General features: G+C 32.5%; 2 protein-coding genes across 3 annotated transcripts; both read left to right on the forward strand.

The window, feature by feature from the left end:
* Nucleotides 1-3,555: 3,555 nt before the first annotated feature.
* Nucleotides 3,556-10,238, forward strand: LOC114165660 (ABC transporter C family member 8-like). Its single transcript, XM_028050231.2, has 12 exons — nt 3,556-3,601; nt 3,845-5,793; nt 5,901-6,221; nt 6,314-6,400; nt 6,484-7,089; nt 7,174-7,338; nt 7,408-7,702; nt 7,803-8,017; nt 8,476-8,781; nt 8,866-8,929; nt 9,370-9,609; nt 9,686-10,238. Exons 1-12 carry the CDS (start codon nt 3,580-3,582, stop codon nt 9,832-9,834), a joined length of 4,419 nt encoding a protein of 1,472 aa, XP_027906032.2. The 5' UTR covers nt 3,556-3,579; the 3' UTR covers nt 9,835-10,238.
* A 427-nt stretch (nt 10,239-10,665) lies between these two features.
* Nucleotides 10,666-17,255, forward strand: LOC114166259 (uncharacterized). 2 transcript variants are annotated; one of them, XM_028050974.2, is made up of 15 exons: nt 10,666-11,302; nt 11,418-11,869; nt 12,205-13,284; nt 13,365-13,436; nt 13,589-13,669; nt 13,825-13,865; nt 13,983-14,070; nt 14,146-14,298; nt 15,023-15,214; nt 15,312-15,391; nt 15,498-15,567; nt 15,650-15,751; nt 16,009-16,114; nt 16,273-16,360; nt 16,899-17,255. In XM_028050974.2, the coding sequence occupies exons 1-15, from the start codon at nt 11,002-11,004 to the stop codon at nt 17,095-17,097; spliced, it is 3,105 nt and encodes a 1,034-aa protein (XP_027906775.2). In that variant the 5' UTR covers nt 10,666-11,001; the 3' UTR covers nt 17,098-17,255. The 2 variants fall into 2 exon arrangements, with proteins under 2 accessions (XP_027906775.2, XP_027906776.2); XM_028050975.2 differs by lacking the exon at nt 13,589-13,669 and having other exon boundaries at nt 10,667-11,302.
* The last annotated feature ends 1,185 nt before the right edge of the window (nt 17,256-18,440 follow it).

Genomic DNA, 18,440 nt, shown 5'->3' on the forward strand with positions numbered 1-18,440 from the left:
ATATATATAATTTTAAATTATTTATATTTAATTTACATGATCGATTGTGTTGTCATTAAAATATTAATTAAATGGTTAAAATATTGGTTCAGTTTTGCAGTGAAATAAGACAAATATATAATACATATCTCCTCTAATCTCGTTTTGTGTAGATTTTCTCTTTTCATCCAGTTTATTGATGTAGATTAGTTTTAAAGGTTTTATATTTTTGTTATTTTTATTTTTTTAAAAACAAAAATAAAATAATTATGCAAATGAAATTGGGTGTTTACCCATATTTAACAAATCTTGTAGGTGAAAAAAATATTTTTTAGTAATTATGCATAATTATGCAAATGAAATCAGGAGTTTAATCATGTTTATATAAAACAAAAACAAATCTTGTATGTAAAAAATATTTAATAATTATACAGTTTTATTTAGAATAAGGATTTTGACAAATTTTATATAATATAATAATAATAATAATAATAAAATAAAATAAAACAAAATAATGGAGTTAACATTTATCTCCTCTCCTTGCAAATCGTCAATGACTTTAAACTAATCTCCATCAATTAAAATAAATAAATAAAATTAAAAAGAATGTCAAGTTTAGTAAACTAAGGTTATAGAATTTTATATAAAACTTTTTGTCATACATTATTATTATTATTATTAGAATAATGGTAGGTTGACACAATTGTACATGTTTTTTGTAGTCATGTTTTTTGTACTGATAGAGTGAAAAATTATATAAAAAATAAAGACTTTTTTAACTAAAATAATATAATTTCTTTGTGATATTACTAAAACCTTGCAAATAAAAAATAAATGATACATTGTTTTATGTTTACATCACATAATCAATAACTCGTCCTAAAGTATTAAATTAGCCGACCTAATTGTTGAAATATTCTTTAACTAATGTGTTAATGATTAAATTTGATTGTTAATTTTGTATATTCAAATTGATTAATGATTGTTTAATTTTTTAAATATGTGAAATTCATTTTCTATGTTAAATTCAAATACAAGAGTGACTATTTTTACTGAAGGATAATAATTAATTAATTTAAAATAAAATCATACTTTTACTTGTTTGATATTATGTTTCCAACCATATATAAATTTATACATAAATTTAACATATGTTGGTATGTTATCTAGTAAAAGAAAAACTACTCATTTGTTTAAATAAACATGACATGTTAAGATAAAATGGAGCTGTAAAGTAGTAGTTAGTTTCTTATTCTTATGAAATGTTGTAAATATTTATTATCAGAGAAAAATATGAACAAAATTGGTCAAAAAAAATTTAAAAATATTTTTTATTGTTATATTTACTTTTTTTTTCTAAAAAATAAAAATTATTCTCAATTTTTTTAAAATAGTTGTATTATGTATTGTTGAAGCCTAACTTTAAATAGAGTAGTATATTCAATTTTTAAGTGTATTGTGAATGTTAATAACTTATTTTTCTTTTTAGTATTATTATGATATTATATTGTTTTTTATGTTATTGTTATATTATTTAGTTATTTGCATTATTTTATCAATACGGGTTCAATATTATAAAAGTGAAATATGAGTTATAGTATTATATAGTTTCATTTTAGGGATTTGGGAGTAAAAAAGTAAAAATGATGAGATTTAAATATAAGGTTTATAAAGTTTCTGAATCAATTAATAGATGTGATAGATAAAAAGGTATTTTAATAAATTAGAACGTAAGATTACAATTTTGTCTTTATTGTTAAATAAATATAAAATAAAATTAATTAAATTTAAATTAATGAAAAATAAATGTAATGATTATTTTTTTAATTTTAAAAATCAATTATTATAATAAATTGTTGATAAAATTAAAATATGATTGCTTGAAAATAATTTTAATTAAATATTATATTGTAACGAAATAAAAATTATTGTGATTAATATTTTTATTATGGATATAACTTAAAAGAGTAGGGTATAAAATTTTGAGCATCTTTAAAAAAATTACAAAGTAAATGATTATTTTTAAAATTAAAAAAAAATAATTACTGTAATAAAATTAATATATACTTGCTTGAAAATATTTTTAATTAAATATTTTATTGTAATAAAATAAATTTATTATTAATCAATTATTACTGTGATTGATATTTTTATTATAGATATACCAATCTTTCATATTGTGATTAATATTTTATTCCACGTAATTAATTTTATGTCAAAATAAAATTCTCCAAATTTTTGTTACGTTGAGAGAAATAACATTTATCACTCTTCTTCTCTACCAAATTACTTCGAGTTAAAGAATAATAAAATAAATAAAGGATAAAGAAGTATAAACAAAATTTTAAGAAAACCTTTCTTTACAAAATTAAACTAATTTTTAAAATACATTTTATTATTCTGCCGTATTTAATATAGTAATAAGGGATGTCGGGCACGTACCATGCTTGCATGCATGCACATGCATGGATGAAGTTTTCAGCATAGATATGGATTCGTGTATAGAATAGAACCCACAAAATTTGGATCTCTCATTTCAAAAAGGATACATTAATGAACAACAACTCAACAAATATTTTTCTCTCCTCAATAAATGCTTTTACATTATCACACCTATTTTTATTTTTAAATTAATTTTAGTGATGTTAATAGAATTACATATTTTCTTTAGTTTTTGCTATGCTTATTTTTTCATTAATAATTTGTCTGAATAGTTTTTTTACATTAATTATGTGTTATATAAAAAGCTGCAAGGAGACAGATTAACTAATTATAATTGGATAATACAATTTTTTATATGACCTAAAATTTTGATGTGATATTTTTGAGTGATTTTATAATTAATAAAATTATATATTTTCTTTATATTTTGGTATGCTTATTTTTGTATTAATAATTTGTCTCTTGTGTTATGTAAAATGTTACATCGAGACAGATTAATTAGTTATAATTGGATAGTGATATTTTGATAACTAAATTTATGATCTGAAATGATCTTTTTTAAATAATTTGTAATATAAAAAAAATGAGAAATGAAAAAAAGTAGAAAGTTACTTAAAAAATATTATCTCAAGTTGTAAGAGAAAGTTGTTAAAAAATTATTTTTCATTATAATTATGAGACATGTATTTTTTTAGTTTTTAGATATAATTTCTGGGGCTAAAATTATATTTATAGTAAGAAGAAACAAATTAATTAATTAAGCAGTCTTTCCAGATAGCAGATTTGTATATAGTAGACATGTCTAACTGTACATCATAGATCTTTCTTCCTTTTTCCGACAGCATGTTTCATAATTAAATAATATTTCACTCTTTTTATTATAGAATATATACTAAATCATCCACATTATGCAATTATTTGTATGATTCGCCTTAGTAAAAATATTTTAGAATATGAATTTTCCATAAAAAAATTAGGTACACCCGCAGAACGTGGGTTTTGTAGTTAATCTAAGAACAAATAGTACAACAAAAGAAGTGTGACATAAATTTGGATGTGAAAGATTGGTGAGAACTATAATAACTCAGGGACATATAATATAACACCTTCTTTGAACTACACGTTGCAGTGTAACAAGCTTCTCTCTGAACCAGATCAATGGCTCTCACAACCACAATAGGTCTATAGTATAACATAGTACACCTATGTTTTCATGTTTTTGTTTTTGTTCCTCTTGTAATTGTAGTTTTAGTAGTAGATGTTTGCATGGTGTTTTACTGTTGTTTCTTTTTTTCTAAGACAACCTAGTCTTCAGGTGAAATGTTTGAAAATGAGAGATAGTGGTCCTAATATGCAGAAGTTTTCAAACTTTTTAACGTAAAGATTCTGAACTCTCGTTGTTTCTCTTGTACTTCATCTGCAGAGAACTTCTCCTGCAATTGCCATGGAAGTTTCAGTTTGGCTTCCTTTTCCAGCCAAAGGTGCATAATAGACATTGTCAACATGTTTTTCCTGTGTGTCTTTTATGCATCATTGTTCTCCAATCTGATCAAGAAAAGACCTGCAAATGCAAGTGGTGGTTACAGAAAGGGACTGGTTCGAGTAGTTACTTCATTCTGTTGTACTCTTTTAAGCATTGCATATTTTGTTGATGGTGTGTGGAATCTCATAACCAAAACCACAGGCTTCAATCAGCTGAACTTGTTGGTTTGCATTGTGAGAGGACTGGTTTGGATATCTTTAGCAGCTTCACTGTTTGTTCAAAGATTTCAATGGATAAAAACACTGTGCTCTATTTGGTGGGTGTTTTCATGCACACTGGTTTCAGTACTCAATGCTGAAATTCTGCTGAAAGAGCGAAGCTTTCAAGTATTTGATATGGCAACATGGCCAGTGCACATCCTAACTGTTCTCTGTGCCTTCCAAAATCATGGCTACTTTGTCCCACAAGAAATCCCAGATCCCAGTTCATGTGAGCCTCTGTTAGTTCATAAGGAAATGCATAAACAAACAGGACTTGGCCATGCCTCTTTTCTCAGCAGATTCACATTCTCTTGGATGAATGGTTTACTCAGTTTGGGTTACTCAAAGCCACTAGCATGTGAAGACATCCCTTCTCTTGCTTCTGAAGATAAATCTGATTTTGCATACCAAAAGTTTGCACATGCATGGCTTTCCCTTTTGAGAAACAGTAACAATTCCATAAACTTGGTCATGTGGTCCATAGCTCGAGTTTACATGAAGGAAAATATCTACATAGCCATTTGCGCATTTCTGAGAACAATTTGTGCTGTTGTTTCTCCTTTACTTGTTTATGCTTTTGTAAACTACTCCAGTTGCACTGAGGAAGACTTAAAACAAGGAATGGCCATAATGGGGTGTCTTGTGTTTGCCAAGGTGGTTGAGTCTGTGTCTCAAAGACATTGGTCTTTTAACTCACGGAGGTTAGGAATGAAAATGAGATCTTCTTTAATGGCTGCAGTGTATCAAAAGCAATTAAAGCTCTCAGCTTTGGGTAGGAGAAGACATTCAACTGGTGAGATTGTGAATTACATTGCAGTTGATGCATATCGAATGGGTGAATTTCCATGGTGGTTTCATACATTGTTTTTTTCTGCACTGCAAGTTTTTCTGGCTCTTGGTGTGCTTTTTGGTGTTGTGGGTCTAGGTGCACTTCCTGGTTTAGTGCCACTTCTCATTTGTGGATTTCTCAACGTACCATTTGCAAAGATCCTTCAAAAATATAGGTCTGAGTTTATGATTGCACAAGATGAGCGTCTGAGATCAACTTCAGAGATTCTTAGTAGTATGAAAATCATAAAGCTACATTCCTGGGAGGATAACTTCAAGAAGCTAGTTGAATCCCTTCGTGCTAAAGAGTTAAAATGTTTGGCTGAAGTACACTTCATGAGAGCTTGTGGAACATTTATATATTGGCTCTCTCCGACCATCATTTCTTCAGTTATCTTAATGGGGTGTGCGCTTTTTCAGAGTGCCCCTTTGGATGCTGGAACTATCTTCACAGTTCTTGCAACATTGAGAAGCATCGGAGAACCTGTCATATTGATTCCAGAAGCACTTTCTGTTATGATCCAAGTTAAGGTCTCCTTTGATCGTCTCAACACCTTTTTGCTTGATGACGAGGTAAAAGGTGATGACATTGGAAGAACATCAAAAGATTCTTGCAACAAGGGTGTTGAAATTCTAGCAGGCAGCTTCAGTTGGGATCTGCAATCATTGCCTCTAACTTTGAGAGAAGTGAATTTTGAGATCAAGTGGAAGCAGACAGTAGCAGTTTGTGGTCCAGTTGGAGCTGGAAAAACATCTCTTCTGTATGCAATACTCGGAGAGATACCCAAAATTTCAGGAACTGTGAGTTCTTATTGACTAAGTAAATTTTGTTTATCATCAAATGAAGCAACTTTGTAAGTTCAATGACTTCTAAACTGTGTTTTTGCTGTTATGAAAATGGAAAACAGGTTAGAGTAGGAGGAACACTTGCCTACGTTTCCCAAATTCCTTGGATCCAAAGTGGTACAATTCGTGATAATATTCTATTTGGAAAACCAATGGAAGAAACCAGGTATGAATATGCCATTAAGGTCTGTGCCTTGGATAAGGATATTAATGGATTTAGCCACGGTGATCTTACAGAAATAGGTCAGAGAGGGATTAACTTGAGTGGTGGACAAAAGCAAAGGATTCAACTAGCTCGTGCAGTCTATAATGATGCTGATATCTATCTCCTAGATGACCCTTTTAGTGCTGTAGATGCTCATACTGCCTCTATTCTGTTTCATGTAACTTGAACCACTTTTTCATTATTCTCTAAGAAAATTACACTATTTATTGGCTTTATATTCTGGAAATATTCTGACATACATAATTACAGGATTGTGTAAGGACTGCTTTAAGAAGGAAAACAGTTATTCTTGTGACTCATCAAGTTGAATTTCTCTCAGAAGTTGATAAAATACTGGTATTGTGTTGTGACTCATTCAAAATTCTGTATTTCCATTTGATCTTAACTTGTTTGTGAGGTTACTGTTACTACAATTTTAGGTAATGGAAGGAGGAAAAATTAGTCAAACGGGTAGCTATGAAGATCTGTTAACTGCTGGAACAGCCTTTAAGCAGCTTCTGAGTGCTCATAGAGAGGCAATTACAGGAATAGAAACAAACAGTGAAAACAAAAGAGAAGTTCAAAATGTTGTCACAGTTCAGCCTGAGGATTCTCATCCTTCTAATCTCACTAAAAGTGGAAGTAATGGGGAAATTTCTGCAGAGATTCAACTTACACAAGAAGAAGAAAAGGAAAGTGGTGGTGTTGGGTGGCAGCCATTCTGTGACTATATTTTGTTCCCTGAGGGATCTTTGCTTCTATGTTTGAGCATATTAGCACAGTTGATTTTTGTATGTTTGCAGGCTGCATCAACTTCTTGGCTTGCCATAGCCAATGAGATGTCAAAAGTAACCAGCAGCATCTTAGTTGGAGTTTATAGTGTGATTTCCATTTCAAGCATTGTTTTTGTATATCTGAGATCTTACTTTGCTGCACATCTTGGTTTGAAAGCTTCTAAAGCATTCTTCTCTGCCTTCACTTATTCTATCTTTAATGCTCCTATGTTGTTCTTTGATTCAACCCCAGTAGGGAGGATTTTTACCAGAGTAAGGTTCCTTTGTTTCTTACTGCATATAAAGACTGATCTCTATTGTGATTATTCTTTGACCTAACATGTGTCACACTTGCAGGCTTCATCAGATTTTAGTATTTTAGATTTCGATATCCCTTTTTCCACCATCTTTGTGATAGCTGAAGTAACAGAGCTTCTTACAATGATTGTGGTAATGGTTTCAGTCACATGGCAAGTGCTCATTGTTGCAGTTCTTGCCATGGTGGCTACAAAATATATCCAGGTACTTTTTTTTCCTAGCCATGCTCAAATGGATGGAACAAAGTAATAATGATTGGTTTTTGGAATTAAGGGCTATTATCAAGCTTCTGCAAGAGAAATTACACGAATCAATGGAACTACAAAAGCCCCTCTTATGAATTTTGCGGCTGAGACATATCTTGGTGTGGTTAGTATAAGAGCTTTCAACATGGCTGACAGATTCTTCAAAAACTACCTTAACCTTGTCGACACAGATGCCACGATGTTCTTTCATTCCAATGCTGCCATCGAGTGGTTAATTTTAAGGATTCAAGCACTTCAGAATTTGACAGTCTTCACTGCAGCTTTGCTTCTTGTTCTACTTCCGAAGGGATTTGTGGCCCCTGGTATTGCCATTTGTTACTCAAAAATTGCATGTTTTTGTTAACATATTTTTAGTGTTTTCATGCTGATAATATCATTTTTTGTGTGTTTATCTGGTAACAGGCCTTGTGGGGCTTTCTCTGTCTTACGGTTTTTCACTGACAGGAACCGTAGTTTATCTTACTAGAATGTTTTGCAACTTATCGAACTATGTGATCTCTGTTGAAAGAATCAAGCAATTCATTCACATACCAGCAGAACCAAGTGCAATTGTAGATGACAATAGACCACCACCTTCTTGGCCTTCTAAAGGTCGAATAGATTTTCAATCTGTAGAGGTAACAAACTAACCAAATGAGCAATTCCATGATTTACCTTTTTTCCATCATAATTGAGTTAAATATGTTTTTAGTCTCTGAACTTTAACGTGAAATTAGAGTTTGTTCCTGTCCCAAACTTTAATGTATTTTGATCTCAAACTTTGAGAATGAATGGACGTATTTTTTAAAGTGTCAAACGCGTATCAAGTTGAGATTTGAGTTGTGTACACCATTTGACACATTCATACTTCAATGTCAACTGAGAATGCCACTTAACAAGCTCAAAATGATTAATGTCATTAAATTAAAATGATTATATCTATTTATTTTTAAATTTTTGAGATCAAAATGTATCAAAGTTTGAGACAGAGACGAATTTCAATTTCGCATTCAAGTCTAGGAACTAAACATATTTAACCCATCGTAATTAATCCACATTCTTGACAAATGAATTTAAGTATATAAAATGATTTCAGATCAGATATCGTCCAAATTCTCCATTAGTCTTGAAGGGCATCTCTTGTACGTTTAAAGAAGGGAGTAGAGTTGGAGTTGTAGGAAGAACAGGAAGTGGAAAAACTACACTTATAAGTGCTTTGTTTCGCATAGTTGAGCCTACTAAAGGTGACATTCTTATAGATGGGATTAATATATGCTCAATTGGGTTAAAAGATTTAAGAATAAAGCTTAGCATCATTCCTCAAGAACCAACTCTTTTCAAGGGTAGCATTCGAAATAACTTGGACCCTTTAGGCCTGTACTCAGATGATGAAATATGGAAGGTAAATAAGCCATGCCCTGGGTTACATTCTTTTTCTCAACTTTTATTCACTAAGAAAATGTTACATGAGCTTTGATTTATGCAGGCTTTAGAGAAATGTCAGCTCAAGGCAACAATTAGTAGTCTACCAAATCTCTTGGACACTTCTGGTAACTTAAATTAAATATGTCAGTTTTATAGAATTGAGTTAGGCTTAAAGTCTACTTCTTAACATGAAATTGACAACAACCGACAAACTTTATATCGGTTGTTCTTATGACCAACTGCATGAATCAATCAATCAATGTAGTTGGTTCTATTAAATTTTTGGCACAAACGGTTCGGAATTCAAGTGTGAGGCTAAGTCCCACATTGGATAAAAATGAAAAAGTAGAACATTATATAACAATAAAAGACCCATAAATCCATTGCTTTAAAATTTTGGGTTGAGAGTGGTGTTAATGCCTTATATAGTTGGACTTAAGTCTCATTAGTATTGTATCTCCCTAGTGAAACCCCCTCCTTATAAACCTAACACAAACTGTGTAGTTGATCCAATCCACCATTAGCATACCTGAAACAGTTTAATTCTGACTAATTTCATTCAAAGTGAGTGATGAAGGGGAAAACTGGAGTGTGGGACAGCGCCAACTCATTTGTCTTGGAAGGGTGCTTCTGAGGAAGAACAGAATTCTTGTTCTGGATGAAGCTACTGCCTCCATTGATTCTGCCACAGATGGTGTTCTGCAACGAATCATCAGACAAGAATTTTCAGAATGCACAGTTATAACTGTGGCTCACAGAGTTCCCACTGTAATAGACAGTGACATGGTCATGCTCCTATCTTATGGTATGTAAGTTACACATTTTGTAATGATACTTCTTTCTTTGTCCCTTTTTCTTCATTTTCATTCTTGTTGCTACAGGGAAAGTGGTGGAGTATGAGAAACCTTCAAAGCTTATGGATACTAACTCTTCCTTCTCTAAGCTGGTAGCTGAATATTGGTCCCACTGCAACGATCGTCCACAAAAGATTAGCATGTATCAATCTCAGCAACGGAGGGAAGCAATATAATGGTATTACCGGATTCTTTACTGATTTTTTAGTATTGTCTTATATTGGACATTAAATATATATTGTAATAGTATTTTAAATATCTTTTTAATAAATTTTAAAATATTAAAATTAATGATAATCAGTGTATTATAAAAGAAAAGCACGGCAGTAAAACACCACACAAAAAGAACAGAGAATTTAAATTCTAGTTTTTTACTTTATAAAGCACACACAGCGGATCAAAACGAGTCTTTATGATTTAGTTATTATATAGTTATGGTATTCGTACAATGTTAAAAAAGTCTAATAATCTCACGGAGAATTTGTTTTTTATCATTCTTGATCTAAAATAATAAATTATATGTTTTAATAGAATTAATTACATTTTATTTCAGTCTACACTATGATTTAAATAATACAAAAACAAAAGCAAATCAATTATTTTTTCGTAAACTATCGAACATAGTTATAAAATAATTTGTATCAAATTTTAGTAATCATTATTATATAACTTTTTATTTTATTTTGTTTCAATTGCTTCTTTTGTTGAACTTCTCTTTACTATTTTAATTTTGTAGTTCTCAATTGTTTTATTTTATTTTCGTAAAAAATAAGATATATGAAAATTACTTTAATGATGTATAAAAAGAAATTTTTTATTTAACTTAAATTATTGTATTTAAAATATTATGTTACAATAATTTTAATTACATTTTTATTTTTTTATAATATAACGTAAAAATTTGTCTATTTCTCTCTCTCTCTATATATATATATATAGATATATAGAGAGAGAGAGGGGGGATAAAGAAGAAACATGTTCGGGATGGCTTTCGGATCTCTTGCAAGAAACAGGCTTTTCCTTATTTTGTATTTAAATCGTATATTTTAAAATATAAATTTTATATTTTAAATATAAACTTTACATTTTAAATTGCGGGTTTAAAAATACAAAAATAGAATGAATGGTATTATCTCAAAATGTCTCAAAATTAGAATCCAATGATAAAGACAAAATCAACGGTGTACAGGGAAAGTTTGTCCACCTTACATCATTCTAAACAAAGAAATGAAACTTGAATTTCAAACTGTTAAAAGACAAATTTCAATCTCCAAGAAAATGGTGTTCCCGCCACTTCAACAAACACACCATAGTCGAGTGTAACAGAAAACTCAAACATCACAATGGAACCTTCAAAGAGCAACACTAAAACTGAAGAAGACTACGCGCTGAAGGAGAAGAGGGCGCGCCGCGTCAGCTTCGCGGACAACGAAATCACCTCCGTCCACGTATTCCGCCGCGACGACGACGCCTCTTCCGATCCCTCCGATGCTCCTTCCAATCCTTCTTTCCTAAGGTTTTTCGGTGAGCTCGCCTCCCATAGCGACGACGACCAACAACCACAACTCGACAACGAAACCGGAAACTCCTTCCTCCGCTCAATCGACTTCCCCTCCCCCGGTGGCAGCAGCACTGCCAACGACGGCAAGCCCTAACTCTTCATTTTTCTTCGTTGATTTTCTCTCTCTCTCTCTCTCACACACACACACACACACACACACCTCATAGTTTATAAATGTGTTAGTCCTGATCCTCGCAGACGACGATGATTTTCGCGGTCCGGTATCGGCGCGTTTCATCAAACGGGAGCAGTTATTGGACTCTGCCGGTGACTACGATGATGTCACAATGGATTCCACCGCGTTCTCGCTGCATTACCGAAGTATTGCTCGGTCGGATTCTGGCGATATCAATTCTCGTCAGCTTTGCCTCACGTCTTCGAGCTCTCCGAGGAGTTCAATGGACTTCACGGAGGCGAAGAGGCTGTGCGAAGAGGTGCTCGATGCAGAGAGTGCAAGCAGGGACTCGAACGAGATGAGCATAGAGGGGGAGCACCAACGGAGCTATCAATTCGACACAGTCTCTCCTGCGTTTGATGCACCTTTGGCAGAAGAAGCAGTAAAGGGGTCCCCGCAACGCAACTTGGATGGTTCGGTTGCCTCCCCAGTTGCTCGGCTTCACCAAATACATCCTTCTGATTCTTCAACCAAGGTGAAAAGCAACTGCGTTATAAATTTGTCCTTTAATACGAGTAGGTGGTGTAATTTTTGTGTGCTTGTTGCTATATTTATTTGATTCTTTTTTTTTTTTTCACCATGATGATACTGGTGTGAAGTATTACTATACTGGTTTCATTGCCAACGAGTCTCTGTTAAAAGACCACCTCTAATAGAGTCTTCCCTTTATGTACATTTGATTTGATTGATTGATAGTATTAAGTTGTGTGTGTGGTTTAATTTTTACAACACTTTTGTGGTTACGGCTGCTATTTTAGGACTGTTAGGTTACAGGCAGGTTTAAGTCATGTTTGTTATTTTCTTTTGCAGGAAATTAAGGAGTTTACTGAAGAGGCAACCGTGGCAGTTTGTAGACAACTGGACTTTGAGAATCGTAATTGGGGAACACCACTAAAGGTAGATGAAGACAGAAGACAGGTGGTGGACTCGAATAAAAGGTCTACAAGAAAGCAATTATCCCTGAGTTCTCTTGATTCACTCAGGCGTACTGGAAATATAACTCCACGCGTGGAGCAATCTGGTTTGCTTGGTCCAGAGATCAGTATTGCATATGGTGCAACTCCATCTTATGAACATAGAAGCATTTCAAAGATCAAAACTTTTGAGTCTACTCCTACCATGTTGAATCTAAAAGAAGGAATGAACATATTGAAAGCCAAGTTATCAGAATACTCTCCTGGTTTTTCTCTGTCAAATAAAAAAGCTCTGGAATATAAGCAAGATGAAAGTCGCCAAACTCCCCTTCCACAAGAAAAACTGTTTAGTTTAACTCTAGAGCGTAACAAGCGTAATGATTTGGTTGATAGCAATTATCATGGAATTCGGTCTTTTGAAAATAATTGCAAGTCATGTCAAAATGTAAAGAATTTGGACACCAAACCAGACGAGGAAAACTTAATTTTGATTTCAGCTGATGTTTCTTGCAATGATGAAAGTCTTAAGGCTGTGGAACTGGAAGTTTCTCCCTCGCAGATGCCTTGTTTAACGAAGGTGGTAGATGTGAACCTGGCAGATAGCACGGTTGAGAAAGGGGAAGATGAAATACTGGTACCAAGCCCTCCTATCCCAGAAGTAACTACTCTGTTGCACTCCCTGCAAGACGCTTCCAAGGGTAACTTAGATGGTCATGGTCACGATAACTGCTACCATTCAGTACTCCAAGTAGCTCAGAGCAGTCTTACCAAATCAGGTATTGTCATTTCCTCTGGAAAGAAAAGAAAGGGCGTTGAGGTTCTGGTCAATGGAGACAACATAGATAAAATAGGTAGAATTGACAGAAGTCCAGAGGTTCATACACGTGGGAATGGTGACGTACAGTTAGAGCAAACAGATTCTTTGAGAAGAGAAAGAGAGAAGCTTGGAGATGAGACTTGGAATGATGAGGATCTTGTATGGCTAGTGTTTTATGTTGTATTATATATAATTTCAGCTGTTTAGATTGGCCTCTCAACTTTTCAATTATCTTGCAGATTCTTAAAAATTTCTTAGACGGGACAAATCAGTTGCTACCTCCCTTGGTTGATAAGCTAAATTTGAGATTGGTATGTTCTAATATATGGACTAGAGTTAGGAAATGACAGTGTTAAAAGAATTGTGGATATTGTTGCTTAGTTCTACGTTTTGATTGCTCAAGTGAATTTGCCATAGTTATTTATATAAACAATTCTCGGCCGCCCTCCCTCTCAATTTTTAGATTGGCAAGCTAGAAGATATTTTGATAAATCTGCAGAAAGTTAAGAAGTTGGAGATTCTTTGTTCTGAAATTCAATCTCAGGTGTGTTAGATTAGATAATCAAAATGAATACACCTTTCTCGTTATATTATATATCATTAACAAGCTTATATTTTATAGTAATTAGAAAATAATTACTTCCTTTAAAGACACTGACATTCATTTATGAACATGGTTCTTTTCTCTCCTTTTTCCAGCACACAACTACGGACCCTCTAGCCATTCATAAAGACAAGAGGTATTATCATGCTGTTTGACTAACACTTTGAATGTGAAATAGTCTGTTTGATACGTTTGTGTTATGGAACTGTTTTGGATATAACTGGTGAAGTGAACTTGAAGTAATCCTTTGCAGAATTGTGGAAACAAGAATGTTGCTGTATGATATAGCGTATGAGAAAGCAAAATTACAATTATTGAATGTGAAGCGTGACAAGTTACTGGTATTCAATGTTACATGTTCGTATTTACTATTTAGCAATGTCTGCAGTTGGTGATATGAAATTCCTTGTATGCAGAAAAAGTTACAACAGTTAAGCTCTGGACTTCAAGAGTGTGAAATGATAAAATTAAAGTTCAACATCCCTTCTACATCTAAAAGCGGGACAATGGACACTCAAGCTGATGATGGTCATATTCGTTCAAAATTTAGTTCCAAGGGAAGATGTCAGGTACTATGATGTGTGTATGAAGTATTTATTTAAATTGATCTGGAGGTGGGGACAGGGGACCATAAATTATTGGGTAATGTGATTGTATCAGTGGGTAGTCTGTCCATCGGGAATACATGACAAAAAGTTTGTCTGAAGTAGTTGTGGAGCTGAATTATTTAGACAAAAGTTGATACATACACATATTCAGCTTTCCTAGTTACCAAATTTTCATGATATCTTGAAAAGATTTTTTAACTTCAAATTGAAGTAGACAGCACTTACATATGCATAAGCGCTAACAAGGAATCTCGTTTGGACAAACTTCAGCAATTTAGTGCACGATCAATCTGAATCTGTCCCTTACACACTAAAATAATTTATAACCAAATTATTTGTAAACATCTTTCAAGTATAATGATTAATCGTTGATAGCTGAGTAGTATAATTTCTCGTTACAAGAAATTAGATGACCAGAATTTAAAATTACTAAATTATTATCATTATTTATATTCAAATATTGATACTTTAAAGATACAACACTGTCAGTAATCCGAGCCTTAAATAAGAATAATAAATAAATAATATTCTGCTCAATCCTAAGTTTTGTAGGATGCATGATATATTTTACTTTCCATTTATCTCCAGTTCTTGTTCATAGTTTGATGGTGCAACTTGATCATTAAAGGTTCAACCTATTGTGCCATGGCATTTTAATTGGCAGTATTTCATTGTTCATTGCTAGGTTTGTTGTGGAGAAGTTTTGGAAACGAAGCAGGATCTTGAAACCTTGGGTTCAAGAGCGAAAGCCCTAAGTGAACTCTTATATGAACACTGCAAGATGGAAGGGGATCAAAGCTATACCAAGATCATGAAAGCTGTTTCTGATTATTTGCAGAAGAGAATGCCTTGCAAGTCTTTACTCCAGAATATGAAGGTCTTCTGACTTTAAATATGGTTCTTGTACACATACAAGATATATATCGTTTTCTGAATTCTGATAACATTCTCTTGTTTCTACTTTTTTCTCCCAGTTGTGGGAAATTGAAGATTTTGAGCGCACGGATGATTGTTACAGGGTTGGCCTTAATTATTGTGGTTATATAACCCAAAGGTTAGTCAATTGTACTTTGTATCCTTATTTTTGTAATTGGAGCTTAAGTATATCTTTTATGATATGACTAAATATGCCAGTTCCTGCTTATTTTGATGGAATGTAGGTTCACAGCAAATACTGGTCAATCTAACATAATATTATCAAATAGCTTGAATAGTGTGACGATCGAGAAGGTAATTGGTTGACTGTTTATCTGTTTTATTACGAAGTTCAATGTTCATACCATTTTCTTTTCTGTAACGTTTTTTTTTTCAGAACTTCCCAAACTTGGATGCTTTTTCTGCATTTGTGTTTGTCTTAAATCCTCATACAACCAAGAAAGGCAGCGGTTCAAGCAGTATGGCACGAGAAACACAGGTTGATTACTTTATTTCTTATGATAATTTTCCTGTAGTAAGTTAATTTTATTTTTTATTTCATGTTTTCTGTCCTTTTGGAGAGATTGCGTCACTTATTGTTATTAATGAAGCTGATGGTTGTCTACAATTAACATTTTTATTTCGATATCTGGTTCATATGGCCCTGGAAATTTACACTAATGTTGTGGATCAAGTATCCGAATATAGCAAATGATGAATTCTTTTTTCTGACAATTCTCTTGTAATAATACGCAGATAACAAGTTCACTACTAAGTAATTTGCTAGATGTGGTGGAGGAGGTTCAATCAGCTCGGATAGTGCTTAAAAACTTGGTCGAGGCAAAGTTCTATTCTCATTCAGGTAAGCATAGAAATTCTTTACACTTTGAAATACTACTTTCGAATTCTCTTCTCGTTTAAGCCTTGGAAGTTGGATCCTCAATCGTATGCAGAAAATTCTTCCCATATTTGATTGGAAGTTACTTTGCATCTTCACTTTAATTCATCCTGCTTTTGCAGTTCAGCGCCTTGATTTGCAGCTGTCTTTCATTGATTTCTACAGTGGGAGGAAGGTGAAAGTGACCTTTGATATAACATGCTTAAAATGGTATATTTTTCCATCTTTTTTTTTTTTAAATTCCATATCCAATCTTCACCAGAATTTGTGTTCATACTTATACACATGCATATCTAAGCTTAAAAATCATTGTTGTTATTTGCCTAGATATGTTTTAAGATTCCTTTTTTTAGTTCCTGTACTTTTTTAATTTTTTCTTTTGTTGCAATGTTCATCGATACCTGTTTTGGAACCTTTCATAAAGCAATTTTGGTAAAATATCAAATTATTTTTAGTTCCTAAAATATCAGATTAAAAGATCATAAAGTAATTTCAAGTACTTTAAAACATATTTAAACTTTACTATTATTGTTTTGCTACTGAAGTTTATTATGTATTGTGATGATTGGGTACAAAATTCAAATAAGCACACACATGTCTGATTTTAGTATTATTTCTAGTGCATTTTAGTTTTTTTTCATAGTGTTGCTATCCATACGTGGGATCATCTTGATTTTTGGTTCAATGTGATGTGTTTGTATTTGCAATAATGAAAGACGCTGATTGATTTGAAAAATGATTTGAGCAGTGGGGTCTATCCTGCTGAGGTCCTTCCTTCTCAAATATATGATCCTTCTAGTTCTAGTGGGGAACAAAAGTCTCTGCCATCATCGCTTGTAGATGAGATAAGAACTGCAACCGAGAGTGTGAGAGTTGGGTACTCAAGAATTATTAGGCTTTGTAGATGTATCTCCCAGGCAGTTCATGCTTGCAATAAAAGCAAATGATTATGAATTTTCTCCTTCATTGTTGCCCATTTTAGGTTTACTGTTTATTAGTATCATTTTCTATATCTTTACTGCTGATTGAGACAATTGTTGTATAGAATGTGAAATATTCATGTTATATAATCCAGTGGGTAATGCGAGAGTAATTGAGATAGAAAGTGATCAATTTTGTTAAAGAACTTTAACATATAATATTTTTTTATAAAGAGATGTGCTTTATATCGTGATTGTAGAATTACTTCCCATTATTACTTGTCATTCAAAAATAAACATGTGATACAGTATGAACGATAGAATACAAATATTGTGATTGCGAAAAATCGGGAAAGGAATTGAATCAAATCAATTGAGTTGTCACGAAAATGACTAAACTGAAATCCCTTCCCGAAAGTGGAATACATTTCTGTATGATATGATACGATAGGTTACTCCTTTTTTATCAATAGCTTTATTACAGAGATTACGGGTTAGGTAAACATGAGGTGAATCAGCACTCCAGGGGACCAACCAGTTTCTAATTTGAAAAGTTCATTGCAATCAATAAATATGTTGGTTTAAAATCATCTGATTCTGACCAGTTTTGAGTCACTCATCTGATCCTGACAGTACTTAAAACAGTGTTTTCCTCAAAATCAGAAGTGCCATGATTCTTCTGAGGAGATAATAGTAGTATTCTACTGTGCTTAAATTGAGAATGTTTTGATAGCTGATATGTTGAAACAAGTTCAACAAGAAGCTGTTTAATTTAAAGATATATTTAGTTAAAAAGTTTAATTAAGTGTAAGCTCCAGTTGTTGATGTAGATTAAAGAGGGATCTATTTTGCTGGAATTTTTTCGATGTGTTAATTGAGTATTTTTGCAGTAGTAAACTGTATTTATAGTTTTTTTTTAATATGATTGATTATTAATTGTGTTGCTTAATCATATCCGAGTTGTTGAAATAAGGGAAATGATTTTGTTACCGATTCGATTCCAAATATTTCGGGTAAGTCAAGTACAGAAATTATTGAAGAAATTATAATCTCTTAAACCCAAATAAATTCCATAGAAGTTGTTGTACCTAACACTCATAGTGGATATCTAAACTGAACGCAGCATGATTGCATGCATGCTACATGTATTTCTCATAACACAACTTACCTAAAGTTTTCAAAGAGTCAAAAGACAGAACACATTACTTCTACGGAAGGAGTTCCAGCATTGAAGAGAATGGTTTTAGTACATTTTTTTCATCACACCCTTTGTTTTCCCGTTATAAAAAATTATAATACTTCAAAACATAATAAAGTTATACATATACAAGTGCATTGTTTGTCAAAAAAAAAAAGGGTTAGCAAAAAGA

Source organism: Vigna unguiculata, chromosome 10 (assembly GCF_037176805.1).
Source record: "Vigna unguiculata cultivar grain cowpea cultivar isolate G323 ecotype 2 chromosome 10, ASM3717680v1, whole genome shotgun sequence".
NCBI classification, from domain to species: domain Eukaryota; kingdom Viridiplantae; phylum Streptophyta; class Magnoliopsida; order Fabales; family Fabaceae; genus Vigna; species Vigna unguiculata.